This window comes from Diorhabda sublineata, chromosome 7 (assembly GCF_026230105.1).
Source record: "Diorhabda sublineata isolate icDioSubl1.1 chromosome 7, icDioSubl1.1, whole genome shotgun sequence".
Taxonomy (NCBI): Eukaryota; Metazoa; Arthropoda; class Insecta; order Coleoptera; family Chrysomelidae; genus Diorhabda; species Diorhabda sublineata.
This window is the reverse complement of record NC_079480.1, coordinates 17826936-17852234: the sequence shown is the minus strand read 5'-3', so window position 1 is coordinate 17852234 and position 25299 is coordinate 17826936. Positions and strand designations below refer to the sequence as shown.

At 31.9% G+C, this 25299-nt stretch overlaps 1 protein-coding gene across 4 annotated transcripts in view; it reads left to right on the top strand.

Annotated features, from left to right (window-relative positions):
• LOC130446575 (regulator of G-protein signaling 9) overlaps positions 1–21581 on the top strand; it is an 88649-nt gene extending 67068 nt beyond the window's left edge. For 2 of the 4 annotated variants that reach the window (XM_056782925.1, XM_056782924.1), the window contains 6 exons: positions 8–244; positions 6427–6495; positions 13386–13554; positions 15288–15774; positions 17735–17975; positions 20046–21581. In XM_056782925.1, the coding sequence (XP_056638903.1) occupies positions 8–244; positions 6427–6495; positions 13386–13554; positions 15288–15774; positions 17735–17975; positions 20046–20106 (1264 nt within the window). In that variant the 3' untranslated portion in view covers positions 20107–21581. The remainder of the gene's footprint in view (positions 1–7; positions 245–6426; positions 6496–13385; positions 13555–15287; positions 15775–17734; positions 17976–20045) is intronic. The other 2 variants (XM_056782927.1, XM_056782926.1) reach the window with 1 other exon arrangement.
• Positions 21582–25299: the final 3718 nt, after the last annotated feature.

The following is a 25299-nucleotide window of genomic DNA, read 5'->3' as shown; positions in this document are numbered from 1 at the left end:
TTTACAGTTTTTTTGGGTTTGGCCAAACAAAGAAAAAAGCTTCGACCAGTACAGCTCCCAATCAGCAACTAATTCAACAGCAACCTTCTCAAGGAACTGTCGTTATGTGCGGAGCTCTTTCGAAACGTCGGGGCAGTGATAGAAGCCTATCTGGCTCTGCTCATGAGCTTGCCATATCTGGAGTAAAGGATACCAAAGTGCCCCATTCTCATTCTCAGAGTAATCTCAGTGATATACCTTACAGGTGAGTTGAATTATTGTGCTTGTTAAGTAGTTTATTCTTGCCAATTGAACTTACTCAATGATTGTTCAAACAACAACTGATACACGGTTGTAATATTAGAAAACAAAGCAAGATTCTTCAGAAGGAAAATATTGATTCAGATGGAATGTACTGTGTCAACAGATAGGTGAAACGGGTATTTTGAAATATAAAAGATTGTTGATACAAATTTCCATTTTTTTAAAATCCAAGATACAACAGAGTTTTAATACGTAATGGTATTAATCTGTTGGAATGAATTATTTTTAGATACAGGGTTAACACTAGAGGAAAAAGCTTAAGTGATTCACTATTCGATTAATATGTTTATTGCTTTGTTGAGTGAGATCAACAAAAGTACTGTTCGCATTTTACCAAGAGATTTCTCCCAACAGGAAGTAATCAAGAAAAAAGATACAAACCTTGATGAAACTGATGGAGAAATTTCAGTTGATTCAAATTTATTGAATGCAGATCTCAAAATTTCAGTTAAAGATCAAAGCATGATCAAAAACACAAGTTAAGTCTATTAACAGCGAATATATAAATCGAACAGAATAGAAGTTTTCAGAAATTAAACATATATTTCGAAGAAAATACTTTTAACACTTTACTGTAGAAATCGAGGAATTGGAACAGATGCAATCCCCTTTACGTAATTAGACAAGAAGGCAGTAAATCTACGAAGTAAATGTTTAGTATGCCTTCTCATACGAGCTAGAAATCATCAGATCTTTTTTTATTGAAGAAAAGTCAGATCACCATACTCACTTATGCAAAGATTGTTTGACGAAATTCCTTCAAATAATGGACAAACTCACTTTTTTATCATAAAGGCTGCCCTGCTCATTCTACACGAATGATTATTGATTGCGTCCAATAATCAATTTGGTGGAAGATTGTTTGGGAAAATGAGTGTGACATGCTGGCCTGATAGATGTCCACACTTCATAATAATGAATTTTATTTATCAAGAACACATTCCGAATGATAGTGAAATATTTGAAAATAGAATAACTCTTATAGGTCGATTTATTACTAAAGAGCAAGTACAAGCACTTTATGGACCATTCCGGAAACGTTTTGAAAAATGCGCAGAATTTCGTTTAATTATCACTAATTCGTAATCAGTCATGTGCGAATTTTGTACTATACCAAAAATGAACAATTACTGTTGGCAACTGATATCTAAATATGATTCATTAACTTGAATTTTTATTTTAAAAGTTTTTTCCAATACTTTCTTCTCATATCTACCTTAAAGAAGACACATTACACAGAAATACGTTTCGTGAAAAATTATTAAGTCATACTTGATTTTTCAAAATTCAAATAATATTGGAAATTAGTGCAAGCACGATAAAATCTGAAGAGCTAAAAATTGTGGTAATATTATTGAATATTCCAGCATTTCTTTTATTGAATAGTCTTTCGGATTAAAGTATGGGAAATTTGAAGTTGATATTATTGAATCGTCTTTCGGATTAAAGTATGAGAAATTTGAATTCGATTGAATAATTCAATGTTAGCTGAAAAAAAAAAATAAAAAATACTAACAGAAACATAAAAAATTGAACAAACAAATAAGTATTTAAAAAAATTTTGATAAAAAGCTGTCCCATTTCTCAAAGATTTGTTGTCAGTGTGATGGGTGTGATCAACTCGAAAAAATATTATATTTCGAGATATATAAGACATCTCACTTTTTAATATTCATTCTCCAAATTATGTGACTCGATTTCTATCGACGACTATAAATAATGATTTGAGATTTTTATGGAAACGATTTTTGATATTTTTCGTTCAAGTTCTTTTTCGATAATCATAGTTATTGATATATACTTGTTCACAATCATCCTGATATCTCAATTTATGAATATGCCAAGTTTAATATCTCACAAGATCAAAATTATCCGAATAAAGGAATCCAACTTTCAAATATGATGTTCATTCATCACAATCCAAGTATTGCGGTCATCCCATCTGATAAACATTATGCTAAATATATTAAATCACATAATTGTTACCAATGTCTAAGGGCCTTATCATAATTGCGGATTGCGAGTGTCTTCAAAGCGGAGCGGGCGCGCAACGATCACGCCACGCACGCACAGAAAATTCGTCGTGAACAATCACAAAGTTTCATAGTGGTTCAAATAATCTCAACGAACTACTTAAAAATCAAGGAATGCACCAAAGATTTCTCACCCCGGTTCCAGCCGTTATGTATGACGTTGCAAAAAGTATGTAATAACCCAAATAGTTGCTTATAAATGCCGTACCGTATCAAATTACCAAGAATTTTAGGAAAATCAAAAATTTTCCCTGCGCCTGGTACAACATTAGGTGGTATGTCATTATTCTTGTATTCTCTACATGAGTTTTGAATATCGTAGAAATGTGTTTGACCAAAAAGTACCTCTCTTTCAGTACTAGGTTTAAACTACCTGTTCACTCATGTTTACTCACTTGTACCGATAAGTAGTGATGGCATAGTTTCTAAATTGTTTGTTATTATTGATTAAAAAGAGATTCATGGTGGCTCAAATGATTTGTGGTATCAACACATCAAAAAATACAGAATGATTTCCAAATGATGGGGCCCCCCCAAGCCACTAGCTTAATCCGACCCTGTTCGAAAGATATTACTGTACTAGTTGGTAATTGCAAACTTCTCTTGATAAAAATATAATTTTTAGTTATAAATATATATATATATATATATATATATATATATATATATATATATATATATATATAAATAAATATATAAATAAAATTTGTTTCAAGAACAATCATTGAGTAAAATTCAATGCGGAAGATAGAGAAAGCTGCATGCGCTTGCGCATGGCTTCTCATAAGCTTTAGTGTTTCCACAAATATTACTGTGGCGCACTAAAAGTACCAATTTTGGATTAATATTCAAAACTTACAATGTGAGTACTACCAAATATGTTATTAATTCTTATGATGTTTGATAAATAGTTTTTATTCAATTCTATGCTACTACTGTTTTTAGTTGGGGAAAAAATTATATGTGAAAAACGATAGTGCTTACAGAAGATCTAGAAGGAATCTTCCACTCAAAATAGTGACAAAAAATTCTCATGGAGGGAAACAAACAGCCGAAAAAAAAAAATAAATAGTATTGCTCACTCAAACAAGAAGTAGTTAATAAGATAAAAACAAATTTGAATTCAATCACGGATGCGATCCAATCACAGAAGAAGTATTAAATCAATTACCAAGAAATGGAATTAAAAAGTTTCTTAAGACACTGGAAAATACTTGAAGCCATTCATATACAAAAACCAGGATTGAATGCGATAATAGCTAAATCCTCCTACAGCTTGTAATATAAAAAAATTCTTCGCACTAGCTGTTTCTGAGACCATCAGTTTGGATTTTCTGAAAAAACTAGATGAAAGAGCAAAACACAGGATCACAGGTCTAATTGAAAAGTCTATGAAGATAAAGAATTTTTCCAAAACAATAATAGAAGCTTTTGGAGACTCATATAATAGAATGCAACCTCGATATAACAAATCGGAAGGGAACAAGTAAATATTCGTTATATCAAGTAATTCGTTGAACTGAGGTTTGTTATGTTGAGGCATTTCAACTTGAATATTCAACAAGAGTAACGAGCAGCAGTGTTTACATTACATTCCATAAACAACAATTATTGTATTATTGTTTTACGAACAAAAGCGTGTCGAAACCTGTCGCGACATAAATCGAGGAAGTCGTTATATTGAGGTACGTTATATTAAGGTTGCACTGTAGTATGTTTTAGAGTAAAAGAGGAATTTGATCATTTATTTTGAGCTGGAATGATGTATCAAAGTGTCAAAAGAGATGTGGGTAGATGACGGGAAAATAATGCTATAACAGAAAAAAAAATTTCTCATACGATGCCTCGTTTCTGAGTTGTAGGACTTCAAATAGATCTATACTACTATCTGAAGGTCCGGTTCCGCTCATGCTAATATCTAATAATCCGTAACTTTTACAGGGATAAGTTGTAGAATCTAAGGATAGCAAAAATGCATTTTTCCGAAGTCTACGGAGGATATTTCTTTTAACTTGGAAAAACATTCCAAGATTCTGCTTCATAGCTTTTCAATAGAAGTTTATTCTATCGATAATCTCGTTCCTTCTGTTTACCAGTGCTGCATTCACCAAGCTTTCAAGATATCCTCAAAAAAAATGAATCCATTGTATTTCATTCAGGGAAACGTGGTGGCCATGCAAATTGACCTTTTCGACCAATCCACCTAATAGGAAAAATGTTATTTAGATGACTTTCCGCTTAGTAATTCACCGGTAAAAACAAGGTCCGAAATAATCGACAGAATAAGCTTCAATTATTTCATTATTTTCACATTATTTACTCAGTGCCGAATTTCTTACATCAAGTCTCTGAACACCCTATATACACATATTATACTAGACATGAATAATTTGACAATGTGGAAGGAGCTAAACGAAAGATATGAAAAGTCACAAATCGATTCAACCTAACCAAAATTTGGGTGAGATTGAATTTCAGTTAAACAAAATTTGGAACGTACCATATAGAAACATTGTTAAATATCTTGAAATGATTGAAATAAAAATATCATCTGGAGAGAAAAAGAGATAACTAGCTATAAAATATTGAATAATGTATTGTATTATAAGCAGAACATACAAACTAGAGGTCTGGGGCAGTGCCAGATCAATCAACATTACATTCAACCAAAGATTCCATAACAAAGTGCCTCTGCATAAGGATTTCAACATAACAACCATTAAGGAAAAAAGAAATATATACCCAAAAACACGAATCAAGATACATAATCATGTTAAGATCATGTTCTTCCAGGTACTGGATCAAGACCACCTGAACAGAAAATTGAAGAGAACGAAGAGTTCAGACCTGGCGTATATAACAATTGGAAGAGTAAAGCATAGAAATACTAATAAGATATGGGTGAAATCATTGAAGACTCAATTTTAAATATTGTACACATAACTTGGATAAAGACAAATGAATTATTTTTTATTGATCTCATTCACCGTTATATAAAATAATGTCAGATAACAATACGCCATTTACAATATTTCTTCAACTGATTCAACAAAAATGAAGTTTAGGAACAGAATTAGATTCAAATTGTATTTCATAGTCATAATTCGTATTCAAAGAAAACTATAGCTCTTTAAGATGGAGCGAAATTTCCTGTCATGAAATCGATAAATCGTGAAAGACTCACTGTAGGTACCCAAAGATATAACGACAATATTCATTGGACACATCTATTTAGAAGTGAAATATGACGATTCCAAAAAAACAAATAGTCCCAAAGGACTACTTGCTGATTCATTAGAGATACCAAGGAAGTAAGTGAATCAATCTAATATAAAAATGTTGGTAGCCCTCTTCTCCAGGGCGAACACCTGTTGATTAATGAGATGGAACTGCCGTATTACTTCGTGCTTAGCTATAAACCGCGTTGGATGTGCCACTGAGGTTAACCAGTGGTTAATGAGTCCTACACCAGGATCTATTCGGTAATATGATAAAAATAGAGAGTGAGAATTGATATTTGATCGTTCAAGGAACAAACATGAATTGAGAAAAAATATGAACAAGCTTATGTGTCATATCGAACCTTAAGAGGCTTTGTGTCATTTATGAGCAACCATTTTGGAGATCAATTGGTAGCCATGGAATTGAATGAGTTGGAGTGGTTGGAGTCCTATTAATAATTTACTGTCTTCCCAGGAATGACTCTAACTAAATGGGTTATTGATTTAGGATATTTTCCTTTCTCTGTACGTGGTTATTACATATTCTAGGGTTGTTCTAAACGCGTTCGGAAAACATATAAATAAATTTGTCAACAAAGTTACATTGACTATAATAGAAAACGAAAAGTTGAATAAAATATTATATACCGTCAAAATTTACGTGTTCAAAACAATCATGTGTTAATTTATATTGACTTAAAAGTTACAGTTAAGACTAGTTTTCGAACTAACTACAAGCAGAATAACCTCACGCAATATTACTATATACTTATCACAAAACTATTTGGTGGTTCTTAAATTGTTGTATTCACAAACTATAGGTTATGTTTAGAGTAGTTAGACAGAGAAAATTCATGCTTGAATTACAGGGGTGATCTGGCGTGTATTGCGAAGCTTCCCGTAGTTGCAGCCAATCAGATCAATACTAACGTCAGTTTGTAAGTGGAAAAGACTCCCAAACATTTTTTTTCCGGAAAAAACACTCAATTCCGATTTCAATTCACTGACTGTTCATTTTTGTTAAAGGTACCAGTACTGTCATGAATATCATGAATATATCGAAAATATAATTAGATTCTTACATTTTCTCCAATAACAACTAATAGCAAACGAGCAAATTTGAGATAGCTCAAAGTGAGTGTTCTAAAGTAGAAGTTCATAATAAGTTTTGTTCCTCGTATAGATTGAGAATATTTCTATTGACAGTAAAAACTGACCTCATTTTTATATTCAAACACAATAGAGTTTCAATGTATGGTAATCATGGAGAGTAGAGAGGAGGAGAATTGACGAAGTGTCACCTGTATAAGATAAATAACAGTTCAAAAGCCTTCGCTGGTATTGGCAGAGAACGGAATGGATGTAAAGCAATTGTAAATGAATCAAAGTATGCTGCGTTAAAAAAAACTATATCAATATTGGAAAATTCAAGAAATTGCGTTGTATAAAATGATGTAGTTAACATAACCTAGAAAATGTACACTAATGATCATGTGGCATTTAGATGGATAGTTTTCATATCATCAGATTATTCGCTTTCTCTCTACCCTGCATAATGATATTATTGTTTTCTTTATTTGTGCAACTAACCTCATTTAACCTATAAATTTCAACTTAACCAATGAATATTCACCTATATTCATAACGACGTAGCCTATTGAAATTTGATAATTTCCATAAATTAACCAATCAATATTGAACATAATTCACTACAACTTGACCTTATCTAACCTATAAAAATTCAACGTCATTCATAATCTAACCAATTGAAAATTCATAGAAATTCCTGTAGTAATCAGAATCAATATTTCAATTAATCAATATTTCTATCAACGTCAATTTGAATATTGAATTCTGAAGCTTTCCAGACGATGCATACATAAATATTCGAAAACTCGGAAAATATATTAAAGTTAGTCCACTTTGGTGTAAGAAATCGCTTCTATGTCATAAGTCCAGAAAGGTTCAATCTCAGTCTTATATATTAATATATTGTTGCCCGAAAAATATACAGGGTTATACATTTGAAATAACAGAAATCGTTATTTTTCCGGAAAAAGGAAATATCTGACAACAATGTCGATACTATCATAATATCGGTCGTATCAGAAGACCCTTGTACACAAAAAAACACATTTTCACCTCTTATTTGGCTCAATCTTTGAAGTTGTTTGTAGATCATTGTAGAATTGTGTATCTTATACATTTCATTCTTGGATTCAGTCTTATTTGTGTTCATGGAATATTTACTAAACTTTAATATTAGACCAATTTTCTCAATATTTTCATTTCATGAGCTTAAGTACATTCTCGCCTTTATAAAATGAACAGTTTTATATGTAATGTTGTGTAACAGTATTTGTTATGATTATTCCAAATATATGTTGTGAGCGAAATAATAAAAACCAATCTTAAAACTTTTGTACATACAACATAATCGCGTCTTTATAAATATTCCCCTAACAGGAGATATGAATGTTGTACAACTATAGCTATATAAAAGACATGTCAAAATATGGTTAAATCTCATGGAATCTCGAGGGATCATTCAACAATGAGAAAATTACAAATTAGTTGTATATCTTTTTTTTTCAATACATTTGTTTAATGAAATGATAAATAGGTTTTAACAATATTCTTGGAGATTATATATAAGAAATTAAAATAGTTACGGGTAGTACAAAGCTTACAGTTCAAGCTTAATACAAAAAGTACAGTTCAAGGTTAAATGTAAATGACACACATGTTTTTACAGTCACAGCGTGAAGCTTCGAGGATAAATATGTAGCTGAAATACAGATTAACACTTAATATTTCCAAAGCAGTTGAAAATATGTATAAGACATTATTTATGAATGTTTAGAATTTTCTGACGAAACTAAAAAATAAATACTGTATAGGGAGGTTGCACTTGAAATAAAAAAAGCTAAGCACGGTCTCATGAAAGTAGCTTCATAACTTTCTTATCAAAAAATGCATATTTTAAAATACAAATCAATACAGAAATTTTTGATTTTATTTATTATCGCGTTTATACCAAATTTAAAAATATAAATTTCTTTGATTTCTTATTTCATAGACCTTTTGAAATATTTATGCTTCTCTATCTTCTTGATTTCAGGTCTCTTCTGTTCCAAAATTACTTTTTTTAATAATTTCTGAAAGATAGATAAAAATATATTTATAGTGGTATAATCATAAATCATGAACTACTAGTGTCCGGGGGAAAGCAAAAAACCTGTTTATTAGCAAATTAATAATCATTTAAGATAAAACACAAATTTTACATTTCTTTTATATAAGCTATCAACAATATACAATGCGGTCTACATGTATGGCATAAATTCAATTTTAGCTTTGATATGTACTATGTTAAAACAAAAGCTAAAACAGGTCGATTATCATTTTGAAATTGACAATTTATAGTAAAAAAATATTATCTTTCTCCAGTATGAATTATGAACACCCCATAGACAATTTTAAATAAGGATCGTGTGGAACTTTGTTGGATGGGGATTTCAGTCCTCTGTTCAGTAATATGAAGGTTTTTGAATTCATTGCAATAATAAATGAGAAAATTTTTTTTTGAATTTTTACATTGGAAAAAAACATTCCAAATATTATGCAATATTATTATTTTCGTTCTATGTGAAGTTTTGTGATGGAGATATTATCAAAATATTTCATCTTAAAAATTAATTTTCTCATTTATGATTGCACCAAATTTTAAAAACTTTCTACCAAGGTGCCACAAGATCCTCTTTCTTATTCAACATTTTTAAAGGGGTGCTTCTAATTCAGAGGGGGTGCTGGAGTACACAATAATGCTTAAATTGAATTTATTCCATACATATGGACCGCATTGTATATCTTTCTTGCGAAGATGAATACGCAACAGCAAGAGGTAGGTACAATTTTTCATTATGAAGCATGGATGTTTGATTCAAAACTGAAAATAATTGCCACAAATGCAGTTATTTTCACAATGCACGTCGCAATAATACTTGTATTTCATTCCTATAAGGACTAGAAAAAGAAATTCATCTATTAGAACTAACGTCAGTCATTTTCGATGCACTTTCTTACAAAATAAAATTCAGTTTTTTGAAAATCGTTTCGAAATTACTCATTCCCATTCTTTTCGCATTCCAATTATCAAAAGAAAATGGGAATATCACTTTCTGATTCTTTTTTCAGGAAATGATAATTGATCTCAATTTGTTTAAAACAATTAAAATTATTTTTAATTCTTATGAAGGAATCGAAAACCAATTTCGATCTATAAAATCATTGACAATGCTTTTGGAGTCAGCTAAGAGAATGTTGATGCATTCTGATACAAGATCGTTTTGACGTTTGTCCTTTTAATAGCTTCACCAACGTAGAAGTGCTTGTAAGTGTCTGGTCTAAGTATCAATATAACTATGTGAGGCAATTTTCACTTGTGTATATATATTTAAGTTTTGGTCTAAAATGAATACAGCCATCTGCCATGTGTCTATTCCTTTCCTCTCACTCCTCCAGTATCTTGGCTTCAAATATACATATCATTAGAAAAGTATTTGATTCAATTATTTAGATATATGGTAATGGTCCAGAATATTTCGGTATTTTTTGCCACATCAAAAATGATTTGAAGCGAATGTTGCAAAGAGAATCGAATGTGTTACAAATATTGACCAAATTAAAATTATGATGCATAAATTACGTCGAACGTTTTGTAGTATTCCAATAGTTAATTCTCATGAATTTGTTAGAATGCACTGTTACGGAGCGAAGCGAAAAACAGCTGGAACCATATAACCTCACTTTTTAGTGTTCTTATAACCATGAGCAAGAAGGATGTACCAATGTATGTTGCGCAACGCATCAATATTCGTTTTTTAGTAAAAGATAATGTGAAATCAGCGGAGATTTTTTTTAAGATTTTGAGAGACCGATGTGATATAGCTGAAAAATTGGATCAGGGTATTTGGCATTGAGCAAATAATTCATGAACGACTCGGTTACCATAAAGTTTCAGTCAGATTAGTTCCAAGACTTCTGAATTTTGAGCAATTCACACGATGCGTTTGTACGCGTATACTGCAGCGGTATAAAGAGTAAACGCGCGTCTGTGAAGTGGAAGAAGATTACACTGTCTGCGGGAAAGGTATTGTGTACCACCGTATTTTGGAACATGAGAGGAGTTACTGCGGTTAATTTTCTCATTCAACAACGAACTGTGAACACGCAGTATTATAGTAATCTACTTAAATCGCAATGAAACCTGTTTCTATATCATAACAACGCGATATTCCAATCCCTAGTGAGATGTTGCTGTAAGACAACGCCAGACTGCATACGTTAAACGAATTTGGTTAGGAAATACCAAAAAACTCTCTTCATAGTCTCGATTTATCGCCATGTGACTATTATTTATTTGGTCCTTTGCAAGAAGTACGTGACGGACTGTAATTTTTACATCACAAACCGAGAAACCGAGAGATTTTCACGAAAAAAGTTTCCGAAAGCTTCTGAAGAGGTGGCAAAAGTCTGTAGAGTCTGACGGAGACTATCTAGAAAATCTAAGAAAAATGTCAACTCTGAAACTTGTTAATAACTTTTTTTAAAGCAAACTTCTGCTTTATGATCGAATCACTCATCACGTATTTATAGAGTTTGACTGGATCTTGCTTCAAGTTCTAGTATTTTTAAGATTTGTTAATGTTGTTCCTATTCGAGTTATTTTTCGACTTTTTCCTAAGGTAATGTTTTTTGATAAGCAAAAAAACCTAGAAATAGAACATGCAGCAACGTTTGGAACTATGTGCTTTGGAAAAATTAAATAGGAAACGACATCGACAATTAAAACACAAATAAAACCAAGGTACGCCACATCAAGAAAATAAGCAGTGAATGGTTGAATTTGATGCTGTTGCATATGAACTGCATATCTGTTTTTATTGACTAGGCGCAGGAACGGGAGTGTTGAACATAAAAATTGTCCATCTCCCAGCGAGCCACATTCATGATGGCAAACACTCACCTCTACTAATGACGTTATTTATATCCCCGTAGTGAATTAGCTTTTCTGCTTAAAGTAATAACTATAATAGTCACAATATGGTAGAAAGCGAGTGGTGAAGGGAATACATTGAAACTATTCCGACAATACCGCAAGACCGAAGCATTGTAATAAATATACAGTCCAAAACATAATTTCGGCGCATAGATTCTGTCATTGAAACAATGCCAAGAATGTGAACACACAATAGAGAGATTTTCATAGCTGAAGTATTTGCAAAGAAAAGTTTTGTTAGTTCTTCTGTCGACCTGTCGACTTTCTCGCCTGTTTGCTTGTTTACCTCGACTGTGAATTGGCTAGCTCGGTTATAATAGAAATTTGTTGAATCTACTCCGTTATCAGATTATAGATTGTCAGTGGCTACAAGACTTTTTCTGAGCACAAGTGAAAATTGTGAAGATAGCTGCTTTTTGAAATAATTTTGTTCAGGTAACAGTAGTTGCAATCAATAAAAGATAAATTTTAATACATACACGATGTGTTATAACTATGGATAGGTAATTTAAACCAAAATATAATCATAAAACTTATTATCTTGCGATAGAGCAGCTCAACTCTTAGAAAAGAATTTAGAATAAGAGAAGAAAGTGGATTCTAGGTTAGCACGAAAAGATATTTTTCTACTCTTCCGATTTTGACCATGACTGATGGAAAAAGAAGAAAGAAGCTACTTATACGTGCTTATGCTAAAGAAATAAACATTTCTAAAAATTATCTTTTCCATTTATTAGATTCCGTTCAAAGAATTTATTTTTTTTTGATAAAAATATTCAATCATAGAAACTCAGTAATTCTTGGAAAGGAATCTAATGGACGGAAAAGAAAATTTTTAGAAATGGTTCACAAAAAAAAGGAAACTAATTTTAAAGCAGAAGAGATCTAAAATCAAGAACATTTAGAAGGATAAGGAAAAGGTCTAAGAAATAAGAAATTAAAGGAATATTTAATTGAGTTGTAATTGGTCTTTTTGTCGTATTTTGGTGTAAATGACTCTGTAACTGTTCCACGCTTTTCAAAAATATCCTTCTGTATAGCACCAGTATTTGATGTTTAATAATTATTGTCATACTCTATGAACTGGAAGTTAATAAATCACGTAATGAGTTAGATACAATTGTTTCTACCAATCAAACTATCCAAACTAATCACTTCTTCAATAGTTATTTGAAATTTGAGTTACTTTCACACTTAATAACTATTAAATCTACTTTCTCATTTGCTAAATAAGAATAACTACAAAGTTCTTATTAAAGAATATCTGCTTTCTTAGTTTTCAATAGTATTCAATAAATGTTTATTTCATATGACGTGTCAATTGGAAAACTCTCCATTTTCTGAATTTCGGTCCCAGTAGGAAAGACAAAAATATCTAATCAACTTTTACTTGAGATTAAAAGAAGTATAGGGTACAGAGTATACCAGAAGCTTGGACAGCTAGATCATAGGTAAATGTTATTCCGAGCTGTCCAAGCCTGCGATATGTTTTCGAAATAATTCTAACCATCATCAAATCTCACGGTGTGAATTTTCACATTCATATCTCATTGTATTGAGGTATTTAGATATTTTCCATTTTCCTTCCTCCGTTTTTTTATGTCGAGTGATTTATCGAATATTTTGCATCTCATTATAGCTGAGATATTCTGAGAAATGGAGAATATTGAGAAATTAATTAATAATAACAATTGTATCTAAAGACTTACAGGGATGATAAAGAATCAAATATAAATATATTCATATCACTGTTTGTTGTTTGTCTAGGGTAAAGAAGCCCAACATAGCTATTGTAGCTGGAGCATCAACATCTGAAGATGTTTGTCCGTGGGAGACAGGTACGACCGAATCTAGAAGTCGAAAAAATTCAATTCAGCTCGACTCTGGAAGTTCATCTTCAGATATTAGTGTCGCAGTTGCTGACGTTACTGGAAAGGTATGTTTTATTAGATAAAATGGTTTTGTTTCTAATTAGGTTCAAATAATCATCTTAAACCCATTGATTGCATTGAAACACAAGTTGCTTTCACTTTCTGTAACATTTTAAAACTAACTATGTGTTTCGGAATGAAACTAAAAAAAATTATAACGGGTGACATGGAGTTTCAAATTTCTATATCACTACTTGGAGCGAGTTGGGTTAATGGGGAAATGGAGAAGAAAAGAAAGGGAAGCCTACTTAGTGAGTAATTTTCAGTAACGGAAAAATAGTAAGAATCTTCTAAGCTAGAAGCTTCACCAGTCAAGGTATTCCATGATTTCAGTGACATACATAAGAGACCCATTGAGAAATACTACCATCCATCTTATCGTAAAGGGTCATTTTTAGTTTATTCGGAAATGGAAAAGAAAATGAGTAGTGGAATTGAAAGTTCTACTCAGTGGATAATTTTAACTATTGGAAAAAATTATCCGCGGACTGGAAATCAGACTCAGATCTAAGTTTTAACTCAATAAGTCGTATGACTAACTAATGAAAACACATTTTTTGACTAAAAATCGATTCTATTCATCAATTCAATCTCCTTAAAGAGCAAAACAATTATTTTATCACTTGTCCAACTCGTAACAGTCATCGAGCTTCAGTTTCATCAATTGCTCCTACATTTGAATTGAATTTCTTACCAAAGAGCATTTTTTTGATATTAGGGAATAGTGAGTAGTCACCGGGGACTAGATTTGGACTATACAATAGATGAGGAAGCAACTCGTAATGTGATTCGTTCAATTTAAGCATCGTTGTCATCGACTTGTGAATTGGTGCAATATCTTGCTGAAGCAGTGGTTTCTTCTTCGACATATCACGCCGGTTTTCCTTGATTTTTGCATTCAAACGATCCAACAACTCTATGAAGTATTCGCTATTGATTTTGAAGATTATCGATGAACAATATCCCATACGTATCCCAAATAAGATATAACCTTCCCAGCTGACTATTGCGCCTTTGGAAGTTTCGGACGTTGTACACTAGCTGCAGTCCTCTCAGATGATAATCGTTTGATTCCGGAGTGAAGTTATGTTTCATTTACTGTCACATATCGACACAATACAATTTGATGTATTACATGTATAGGCCAAACACTGCTCTGAATCATCAACACGTTGTTGTTTTTGATCGACTTCGAGTAAACGCGGCACTCAGTTTAATAAAAGCTTACTCAGTTATTTCACGCAGTTCCAATTCACAATTAATGCACTTTTCAATATTTTCTGGAGTAACCACCTTAATTGGATGACTAGAACGTTCACCATCATCGGTTTTTGTACGATCACGTTTAAATTCCGCAAACCAAAAACAAATGGTTCTTTTCGAAGTAGCAGATTGTTTTTTTTTTTTTGAAAATAACAGAAGTAGCTTCACTTAAATGGCTGTTACTTTTTTCTGACTAATCAAAATGTCATCAAATTTTAGACATAGTCTCTTGAAAGTTGGTACTTCATAAACGTCAGATGGATTTGACAATAGCAGTGCCACCTGTGTGTCAGTAACACGACTTATTGAGTGGAGTAATATTAATTACAAAATGCAAAGTTAGTTCCAGTTTTATTATCTCTCAAACGTGTTTTTCAGTTTTTTCAAACACTAGTCGCTTTCCTTCAAAAAATACATCCTTGTTATCCATCAAGGTTTTTACTAAATTCGTTAATTTAGAGTATTTTATTTACAGGTACAGAGATCGTGTATGTTAACGCAACAACACACGCTAGACAGTTGTCGTAACCTAATCGCCCAGCCGACAGAACCCCAAAGAAGAGCCTCCGTTTCCGTTCCCATTCAACATTCTACGGCGTCAACTACAGCGGACTCTTCTTCCTCAGTTGGTAGACGGAAAGTTTCTTCGTTCGAAGACAGCACCGCAATTATTAGTTCCTCAACGGCACTTAATAAAGTATCGGCGCTGAGTTCCTTCGAAACTATAGGTACTAGTGGAAGCGTTATTGCTTCAAATTCCGCTGCTACTACGCATATGACATCGTCTTTCGCGTTCGGTAATATTAGTGACGTAGACAATAAATCCTCGGAGCCGGAGGAAAAAGTTATTAAAACTTTAAAAAAAAGTCATAGTCTTGTAAAAACTTTTACTTCTAGCGGATCAGGGTCTGTAGCACCTACTATAAGTGTTAGTTCGGCTGTGGATGAAACCATTTATTCAGGTAAGTGTTATATATCTTGAAATAATTGAAATCCAGTCATCCAATTAAAAAAAATCAAGATAATTACAAAAGAGTGTTCTTAGAGTTGCGTCGATCTGTTTACTGCTCAATATTTCAAAATAGATTCAACACATACTCACTGATACATCGTTTACATCATTACTACACCAACACTCACAATTACACTGTCTAACGTGCGTTTTGATAACCAGTTTACTTTCAGTGTCTGAAGACGATATCTTGATTATCGAAACGCGCGTCAGACAGTGAATTCAGTGTGAATTCCAAAAATTCATAATATATTTATATAAGTTGATTAAAAACAAAACTAAGCCATTATAAAGAATAAGGGGGCTGAAAATGTGGATCACGTGATGATTAGATGCGCGAAAAACACCAAGAAGAATTGGGAGGTAAAAATTATAGGGAATGGTCACAATCGAATGACAAGGACTAAGAAAATATACCTGTAAAAGTGAATTAAAAATTTGGTCAAAAAAGTCCTTTTCGTGCCACGAAAAAGGAAAGAAAAATAGAAATACGATAGTAAACGCACCGGACCTAACCTAACCAAACCTAACCTGACCGAATCGTTACCATCGACGTATTTCCCGTTCTCGAAAGAGCAATAAAATAAATGAAAAGCAATTTTATTTCACAAAAATTTACTCACTTTCCTCATCATCTTCCATTGGAGGTCGATCATTCTTTGCAGGAGAAATTCACAAAAATAAAAAAATTGATCATGAATTGACGAAACATTGGATTATTTAATAACTACTTACATTTTTGAAAGTAAGCCTTTTAATTTCAACCAAAACACCAAACTACAAAAAATGTTTTAAATTTGCAGTGTTTTATTTACCACTAATTCAACGAACGAGGTAGCGGGAATTTCAAAAATATCGACGTTACCTGTAAAATTTCATTGGCGTTTTTCGAATGTCTAGCCGATAACAGTACGCAAATGCCTAATCATGACTGTATAATAAATTTTTTGGTACAAACTGCATTTCTATTGATGCGTGAAAGAACTTTTTTTACTGCTAAGATTATACACAAAATAAAATCAAATATCACTTTCTGGAGAAATCATTTTCAACAAAGTGAATTATTGATTAATTATTCATCATAAAACAATTCCGATTAGTGAAGTAATAATGAATAGTGAAGTTTGAACAATTACTCCATGTTGCTGCTGGATATTTCTTAAAGAGTTGAATTTATTTTATTTATTTTTCTCTGGAAAAGTATCATCTATTTTATTAAGATTTAAAAATAATTATGAATTGATAATGAATGAAATGTAGCTGGTGTATATGCCCGCCATTCTCCTTATGGATAGTATTTTTTTTTAATAATTGTTCCCCTACTTCAACATTGCTAGTTATTTTTCACGTTACAATACTAAATAAATTAAAAACGTGAACAATAGTTGCCTTATCAATTCATCTTACCAATAGAAATCGTATAAATAAATAGGAAAAATACTATAGTACATTGAGATCTCGAAATTGAATCTATGTTAAATCACAACTGTTCAAGAAATTATAATTATCATCCTTTGAACGTTAACCAACATAAATCTGTAAATATCAGTCCCCAGTTAAATTGATGGTGATCTTCTTGTATGACGAAACGTATTTCATTGTTTACCACTTGGATTCTCGAGGCAGAATGGTCACCACACAACAATTCAAGGACTTCTTTGTGTAATAGATACAACGTAGAGATCGGGATAAACGTTCAAATGTATACCATGAAGCAAAACCATAAGAAGCATCGTGCTTAGGGTAGTTACTGCCACGTTTTTGAGTGCTATTTGGTATATTTTTGTCAAGTTATGGTGACAAATTTCAAAGAGGGATGTGATCGAGTATAAAAAGTGACTAAAGTAGCTGCAAATTGAAAAAATCATCTTATAACCCCATGAATCTAAATTGTACTCTATCTGTTTCAGAAGTTAGTGAGTTAGAAGAAAAAGAAGAGAATGTTAGCGAAATTACGATATGTATGATTCAGGAACCTCTAGCACCTCTAGCGGAACCTGATAGTGAGTCCCCAGGTAGTGAATTACCCCCTTCGGAAATAGGAGAAACTTTAGAAATAGAAGCAGGGGATATTGAAACGGAAAATATTGAAGAGCAGGATCAAGAACAAGCCGAAGCTAAGTCGAATGATGTTTGTCCTTGGGAAGATGAGTACGTATATATTGAATTATGATTTTTCTGAAATTTACTTCAACCAATCGAAGAGATATTTACATGCACAAATATTTTAAACTTATCTTGATAGGTGTTGAAATTTCGCGTTAAATTCGAAAAATAGTGCTATAAATAGTTACCAGAAGCCTATGGGGACAATTCACTATCTCGTGCGCCGGGAGAGCACTGAAGATGATCAGCTCCCAGGTCGCCCAGTTACTGTTTCAACTTCGGAAACAGTGACCAAAATCAACCAATTTGTGTATGCAGATCGTCGAATGAGCTTCAAGTTTATTGCCGAGGCTATTAACGCATATAAAGAAACGGTTAGAAAAATTTTACACGAGGAATTACACATCACAAAAGTTTGGGTGAAGTTGGTGCCAAAAAATCTGACTCCTGATAAACAAATCTTGCGTCAACTGGTCTGCTCGGAATTCCTTTAAAGGTTAAAAAGATCTGCTTTGAAAGGGAACTGATTTGAGTCGATGGAAGCAGTGAAGCTAAAAAAAAATTATAATAAAACCCTTTTTCGTAACCAGTCTCGTTATCTGAATGAATCCTTTTGCAAAGCTGGAATATTGAGTCATACATGGTCATATATGGAATTACAGTGTGTGTACTTTATTTACTACTTGAAGCAATATACACTACCGGTCAAAAGTTTTTGTCCACTCCATAATACATCCATTAAATTTCAAAATAATACACTCTAACAAATTTCTCTTCCATATTGTCAAATAAAGTTTGAAACGATGTCTTACGAACCAATAATAGAAGTGTCCGTTATTTGTTCAATTTATACCAGCGCATGTTCATGATGTTTTATCGATGAGTGAAACAAGTTGATAGTTGTAAGTTATTAATTCTTTTACTGCAAGTTATTTCTTCGCTAAATATGATTGTAGTTTAGTCCCAGTTTAATCTATGAGAATTTTCGGGAAATTCGTATACGAATTGTTTTCGTTATCGCAAGTTTACACATGTAACTTAGTTAGGTAAAACCAGCAATCTATCGGTTGGAACTCGTGGATTAATGGCAAATTTTCATAATATAGGCAAAAGTAATAGTACCGTTGCCGCCGAATTAAAAATATCTCGACATACAGAGGACTACATTGTGGAAGAATAAGCAAGCACCATCGCTGAAGATAAAATTGATCATGAAACATGATGCGGGCCCGGAGATATCAACTCAGTGAAAAGGAATAGAGATAAACTGGCCTTTTTGAAATGGTGGCAATGAAGAATCTTATAGAAGAGTTATAGAACATAGGCTTTGAACGAATGAAGAGTGGGAAAGAGTTCGAGTTCGAGTTGTTCGAGTTTTTTGGGTGTTTGTGCGCAGGTCAAAAGAAAAACGGATGTTAGATCCATGTATCCCGAGTATAACACACAGCAAATGTTCGGTGATGGTTTGGGAGTGTTTTGAAGGAAATGCGACCGGAGACCTGGTAAAAATTCAAAGAATTTTGAATAAAGAATGCTATAAAAAATATCAAGGAAAATGTAGTGCCAGTGTCAAATTGGAAGAAAATTTCTCAAAAATCCCAAGTACTCCTCAAAGCTGTGCAAAGAGTATTTCAGATAGCAGTATCCTAGTTCACATCCTTGGAATATCCTGTAAAATAAATGGAACCAGATGATGATTATCCATCGAAGTTCCATCGAAGATTGAAATATTTAAATATGCCACAATTACAGACTGTAGTTTGATTATTACTATTTTATTATCTATATATGTTTTTAAAATATAAAAATAATAAGTTTTATTAGTGTATAGGGTGAGCCAAAAGTTTTGACTGTGTAGTGTAGCTGTGCATTTCTAAATAAAAAGCTGATAAGGGTGTTGGATTTGTTTACGAAGTTTTCTTAAGACAAGCTCTGTATAATTTATCCATTGACGATCATAAATTTGTAGCAGTCAATTCTTTATTGAAAAAAAAAATATGTATAGAAATAATTGCACGTTGACTCATAAAAATAATATGAACTCGAATGTTACCTCCCTAGTATTTGTGAATATTATTGATTCATCATTTAAATTGAATATCTATGTCGTTTCAGGGAGACCTGCAAAGTTGATACTCCATTTGTGAAGACCTACGCAACATTAGGATATCTTTAATAACACTATGTATCTATTAGTTCATCCGCCAAATCAAAAACAATATTTTAGAATAATACTTGAAGTGTTCAAAGTATGGTAAGAAGCATAAAATAGAAAAAGTGATAAGTAGTGATTTAAATTTCCAATTTACTGAAACAGTTTCTCATTTTTCTTTTGTTGCTGACAAAATTGAAATGATTATCAACACTTATCACTATTATCTCATGAACTGACTGATGGAATCATCGGCATATATTGTCATAGTATAGTTTTACAAATCTACAATGATTGTTTCATCCACTTAGAAGTATTTGCTCACAAATATTCGTTTATTACACAAAAATAATCTCATATGTTAGGTTAAATCTAGAATGAATTTATCTAAAATGTTTTTGTTATTCCGCTCGCTAATAAAAACTTCAAAATTAATGTGAACGGAAGTTTTTCCTCATATAATAGTCCCAGATCTGGCTACAAAAAACAGGATCGGAAAAATTTACTGAAAAACCTCAGAATGTGCGCGCTCGAAAACTTTTCTAACGCGTGTTTTAAAGCTCAATTAAGAACGGTATAATAGCACAGAAGTTTTGCAGTCCAGAAAACCTTCGTAAGAAGTGGCCGAAAGTGCCGGAAAACTCATTTGTTTCTGGATAAAACACCTAAAGAAGAGATTGACGAAAATTGTCCATTAGGTGCCGAGAGAGATACTGACGACGGCAATGATGACCTGGAGAACGAGATGGATGATTGTGATAAGTGAAAGGAAAGTTGTGAACAGCCATGGATGTTCATTCTATATTATTTTCGTTTGTGATGTTAATAAATTTTACTTAGTTATATTTGTTGATCATAGAGCTCAATTCTATTCCTTTTATTATAATATTGTATCTAAAAAGTGTGCGAAATGTGAGCATTAGATGAGTTAATAATTTAAGGCGTTTTGCAATGATAGAGGTGCCAGTTTATAAGCTGAAATAGCGCCCACCTTATCGACCACGTTTTTTATAGCCAGCTAGAGTCTATAAGCTCATCTAATATGTACTAATTTTGTTGACATTATATTGAAAATCGTGTATCACAAACGTCTATGGAATTCAAATACCGAAGAATCTTGAAAAATTTGGATACTGAATGGAAAGGATTGATCGTTTGCTTTTGGGATTCCATGTTTATGACAGATTTCCGCTATAACGATTATTATGAATCTCTTCTCTTCAGTCTGTCATTATTTCAATAATACTTGAAAATATCTGTTGTTAGGTTACATGTCACATTAAAAATTAATGCGTGGAACTAAAAAATTTGTCGGTGCTACTAAATGCTGACATCACGCTTGAAAGTTGACTTTTGTTTGAGCCCTATAGTCGTTCATGTCGTGATCATAGCATTTAATAGCGTTATGCGTTTTATCGAATACTAAATAATTGATTAAGAACTTAGAACGCTTTTATAGAATTATATATATATATATATATATATATATATATATATATATATATATATATATATATATATATATATATATATATATATATAACAGGACGTCCTGGTATATAATGTATTTTGATTGTTGTGAAAACAGGAAGAATCCAATAAAAAAATTTATAACTTTCATGCAAAGTTCTGTTTATATCACATTCTTAGAGATATGATAATATGATGATAATATTTTAAGTGCACCACCCTGTATTTATAATTTTTTCATTGGATAAAAGACGCCCTGCTGTGAACTGAATGGTAAGCAACTTATTCAGTTCTGCATTAAAATATTCAATTTTCAGAATCAGTGAATCATAAATTATAGATAAACAACATTATACATAATTCAAATAATTCCAGATACTTTTTCTATAATTAATATGGTTAGATACACACAGTACACAGTCAGTAGTTTGTTGTGAAGAGTGCGTTGTATTAAATTATTCTCAAGTTTGGTACACAACAGAATCAACTATCAACCAGTCGATATGCATATTCTGTAAACGTCCTACTAGATTGGTATAGAGAAAGGCCAAGCAGTTGAAAACAGTCGGCAACATATATCAACCGGTACTCAAAAAGTGATTTTAACTGACTTTCTAGTCGATCAATGTTCAAAAGAGATGCTATTAAGGAAACAAAGTTTATGACAAACACTTCCCAGACTACAATCTACAAAATTGCGAAACTAGGTGTGGAAACGAGATGAGGAAGGAATATTCCAGGAATTTTTAAAAAAGTGAAATGTGATTGCTTAATTTTATTATGCGAAACAATCTACAGTATGTCCGCATTAAACATAACCTCAAATCTTCAAGGTTTAATAGATCTCTGATTTAAGGATTATAGTTTAACTACATCAAATTCAATTAGAAATGTGTATTCAATACAAAATTAACAACAACTTTAAATTCAACGTTTCTTCCAGTCGAAACGTTTTTCATCAATTACATTCATAATTGTTTGGCAAAACTATAATGGTTTAACAGAACCACAACATTAATGCTAGGTGTAATTGCACTCTATAAGGATAACATTTATTTTTCAAATATCCTCCTCAGAGATCTCTCACTAGTATCTTTATCTATTTTGAGTTTTGAAATTGAGTTATTATTCCTACATCACATCACATCCTTCCATAACTAGGAATAGTTTTCACACTGCCAGTTGAACTGACTCCTGAAATTGTTAGACAGTATGAACTTCACTCAATTCCGACGAATATTTTTCTGCATATTGCGATAATAGGATATTAATTTCATGTTAAGAAACCGTAATCTCTAAGTTATAAACCCTCTAAACCTGAAATCAATAAATTCAGCAATATCATATCTTCTGAAAATATATGAATGTACTGCAAATACCACTACAGAGAATGGAAAATATACAAAAAAATTTAAGTAAGACAATCTCCCATAAAGTCATAGTTGAATAGTCAGCTCATTTTGTCCAACTCTGTATAGGATCATCAACGAAATTATAAAATGTTGTTTCCAAGCATTGACAAGAAAAATAGTGAAATGAAATATGAAAGAAGAAGAGTTGAGGGAATTCGACGAAATAGTCTTCGCTCCAAATTATTCTGATAAATTGATGCAATGTGTACATATAGAAATAAATATAGAATAGAACAAATACAAAATTTTGTTTCTATGTTTATTGCTGATTGGTGATATATATTTAAAAGTGAAAAAAGTTTGGGTCTATTTGTGCATATGCTAAATAACAAATAGACATAGAAATTAGTTACGCTGTGAGAATGAGAGTGAGAATATGGAAAAAATGATTGATTGGATTGGGATACAGAGAAGACTAGTAGAAGGAAGAAAGTTTCGAGAGATACAAATCGGAGCTAGTAATTCAACTTAAATGTAATTAAAGAAAGAAACTGAGAGGTAATCTTTACTTGTTTCAGAATTTTTTGAAAAAATAGTGAACTATTTCCACATTTCAGTTGCTATATGATAAAGTTATTCATGATAAAAATGCGTAAAAGTACTTAACCTGAAAGTATCATAAAATATTTCATATACGACCATATTAAAAAATACTTTTGTTGTAAACAGTATTATAATTTAAATTTGTAGTAGTTTTCAACATTTGATGATGGGAGAATAACTTTGATGATTTCCATTGACATTGGTTCGAATTTTCCGAGAAATATGTAATTTTTTTCAGACTGTACTGTAAAGTCGACTTTACAGTACTAATTTGAGTTCGGAAAATGGCACTTTACGGTATCCTTGTACTTTACAGAACCAGTCGCAAAACGTCGCATTATTTTTAGTACCTTCTCGAAGACTTGATTGGAATAATTTTACCTACTGCTGCCGCACTTTTCTTAGCAATTTTATTTGAATTATCAGGGATTCTTTCGAGAATTATTTTTGTATTTCCGAACATTCAATATGTCTACCTGTTTTCCAGTAAAATTGTCAAATATGACATTTTAAATTTAATATAATTCTGCTTTTTGTTCAAAAACCGAAGACAATATAAAAAAACATATTACGATATACGTCCGTAAAGTTATTATAAGGTACTCAAATATTTTTAACTCGGCTCATTCGTCGCCTTGTCCTTGAATATCTATCTCATACCATACTAAATGAATTCCTGGACTTAAAACGTAAATAATTATTCCCGTATTCTTGACTTTTCTGAAAGCACGAAATTTCTGCAATTTCAGGAGGAGTGCAATAAAATTTTTCATCCATGTTTATTTATCTTAACCATCAGAGTTTCACACTTCTTGTTATAAAATCTTGATAGAATTCTCGTTTGGTTATTAATATTTTATTATTGCGTGTCAGAGTTTTCATAATTTTCGTTATATAATATTTATAGTAACTATAAACCTCCTCATGATAGAAATCTTTGCATGACACTCTAAACTTAAACTTGTGACCTACGTCCCGTAGCCAAATTAAATCAAGTTAAATTCAAGTTGCGCAAGCCTTTATAAATACGTTTCACTTAAACTAAATAATGGTTAGAATAAGCCAAATCAAGCAATTTAATTGAAGTATTAAGAGTGGAACCAAAAAAAAAAATCTTTCGAATTCACCTCAAACGTAAAAATATACTCATATCAACAGTATTCGGCAGTGAACGCAAAAATTAATATAAGAACTTTTGACAAAAAACACAACATTATAAATTTTATAAATAAAAAAAGTGCTGTAATTATTATCCCATTTAAAAAGCATCTTGAATGTTTGAGTGAATCCTCTATTTAATAAGAATTCTTGTGTTTGTACGCCTTTAGACATATGTATAGTATATAATTTCACATATTTAGGTTAAGGTGAAACACCAAAATCTAGAGAATGTCGACTTCACTGGTGGATGTCAACATTCACAATCTATTTAGTCACTAGTCCGAAATATTTGCTACATACCCTCATTTCTGACTAACACCGGTGAATGTCAGCATTCACCATGCACTAATGGTGAATTTTGAAAATGTTGGAGATTGGAATAATCAAGAATTTAGAATACACAGTACATTCTACAAGAGAAAAGGAAATGTTAGTAATGAAACAATTACTTCCTTATGTTACCAAAATCTTATTCGTTTCTACAACTTAACTATTATTACATTTTGAATTGCACAAGCTTTTACAACTGCAGCCTTTTGCAATCACAGCGTGTATAGTCTTGTCTCTGCTTCTCTTATCAGCTTCAGCTGCTTCTTTCAGTAGGAGTCTTCTATTCCAATAACAACATTTC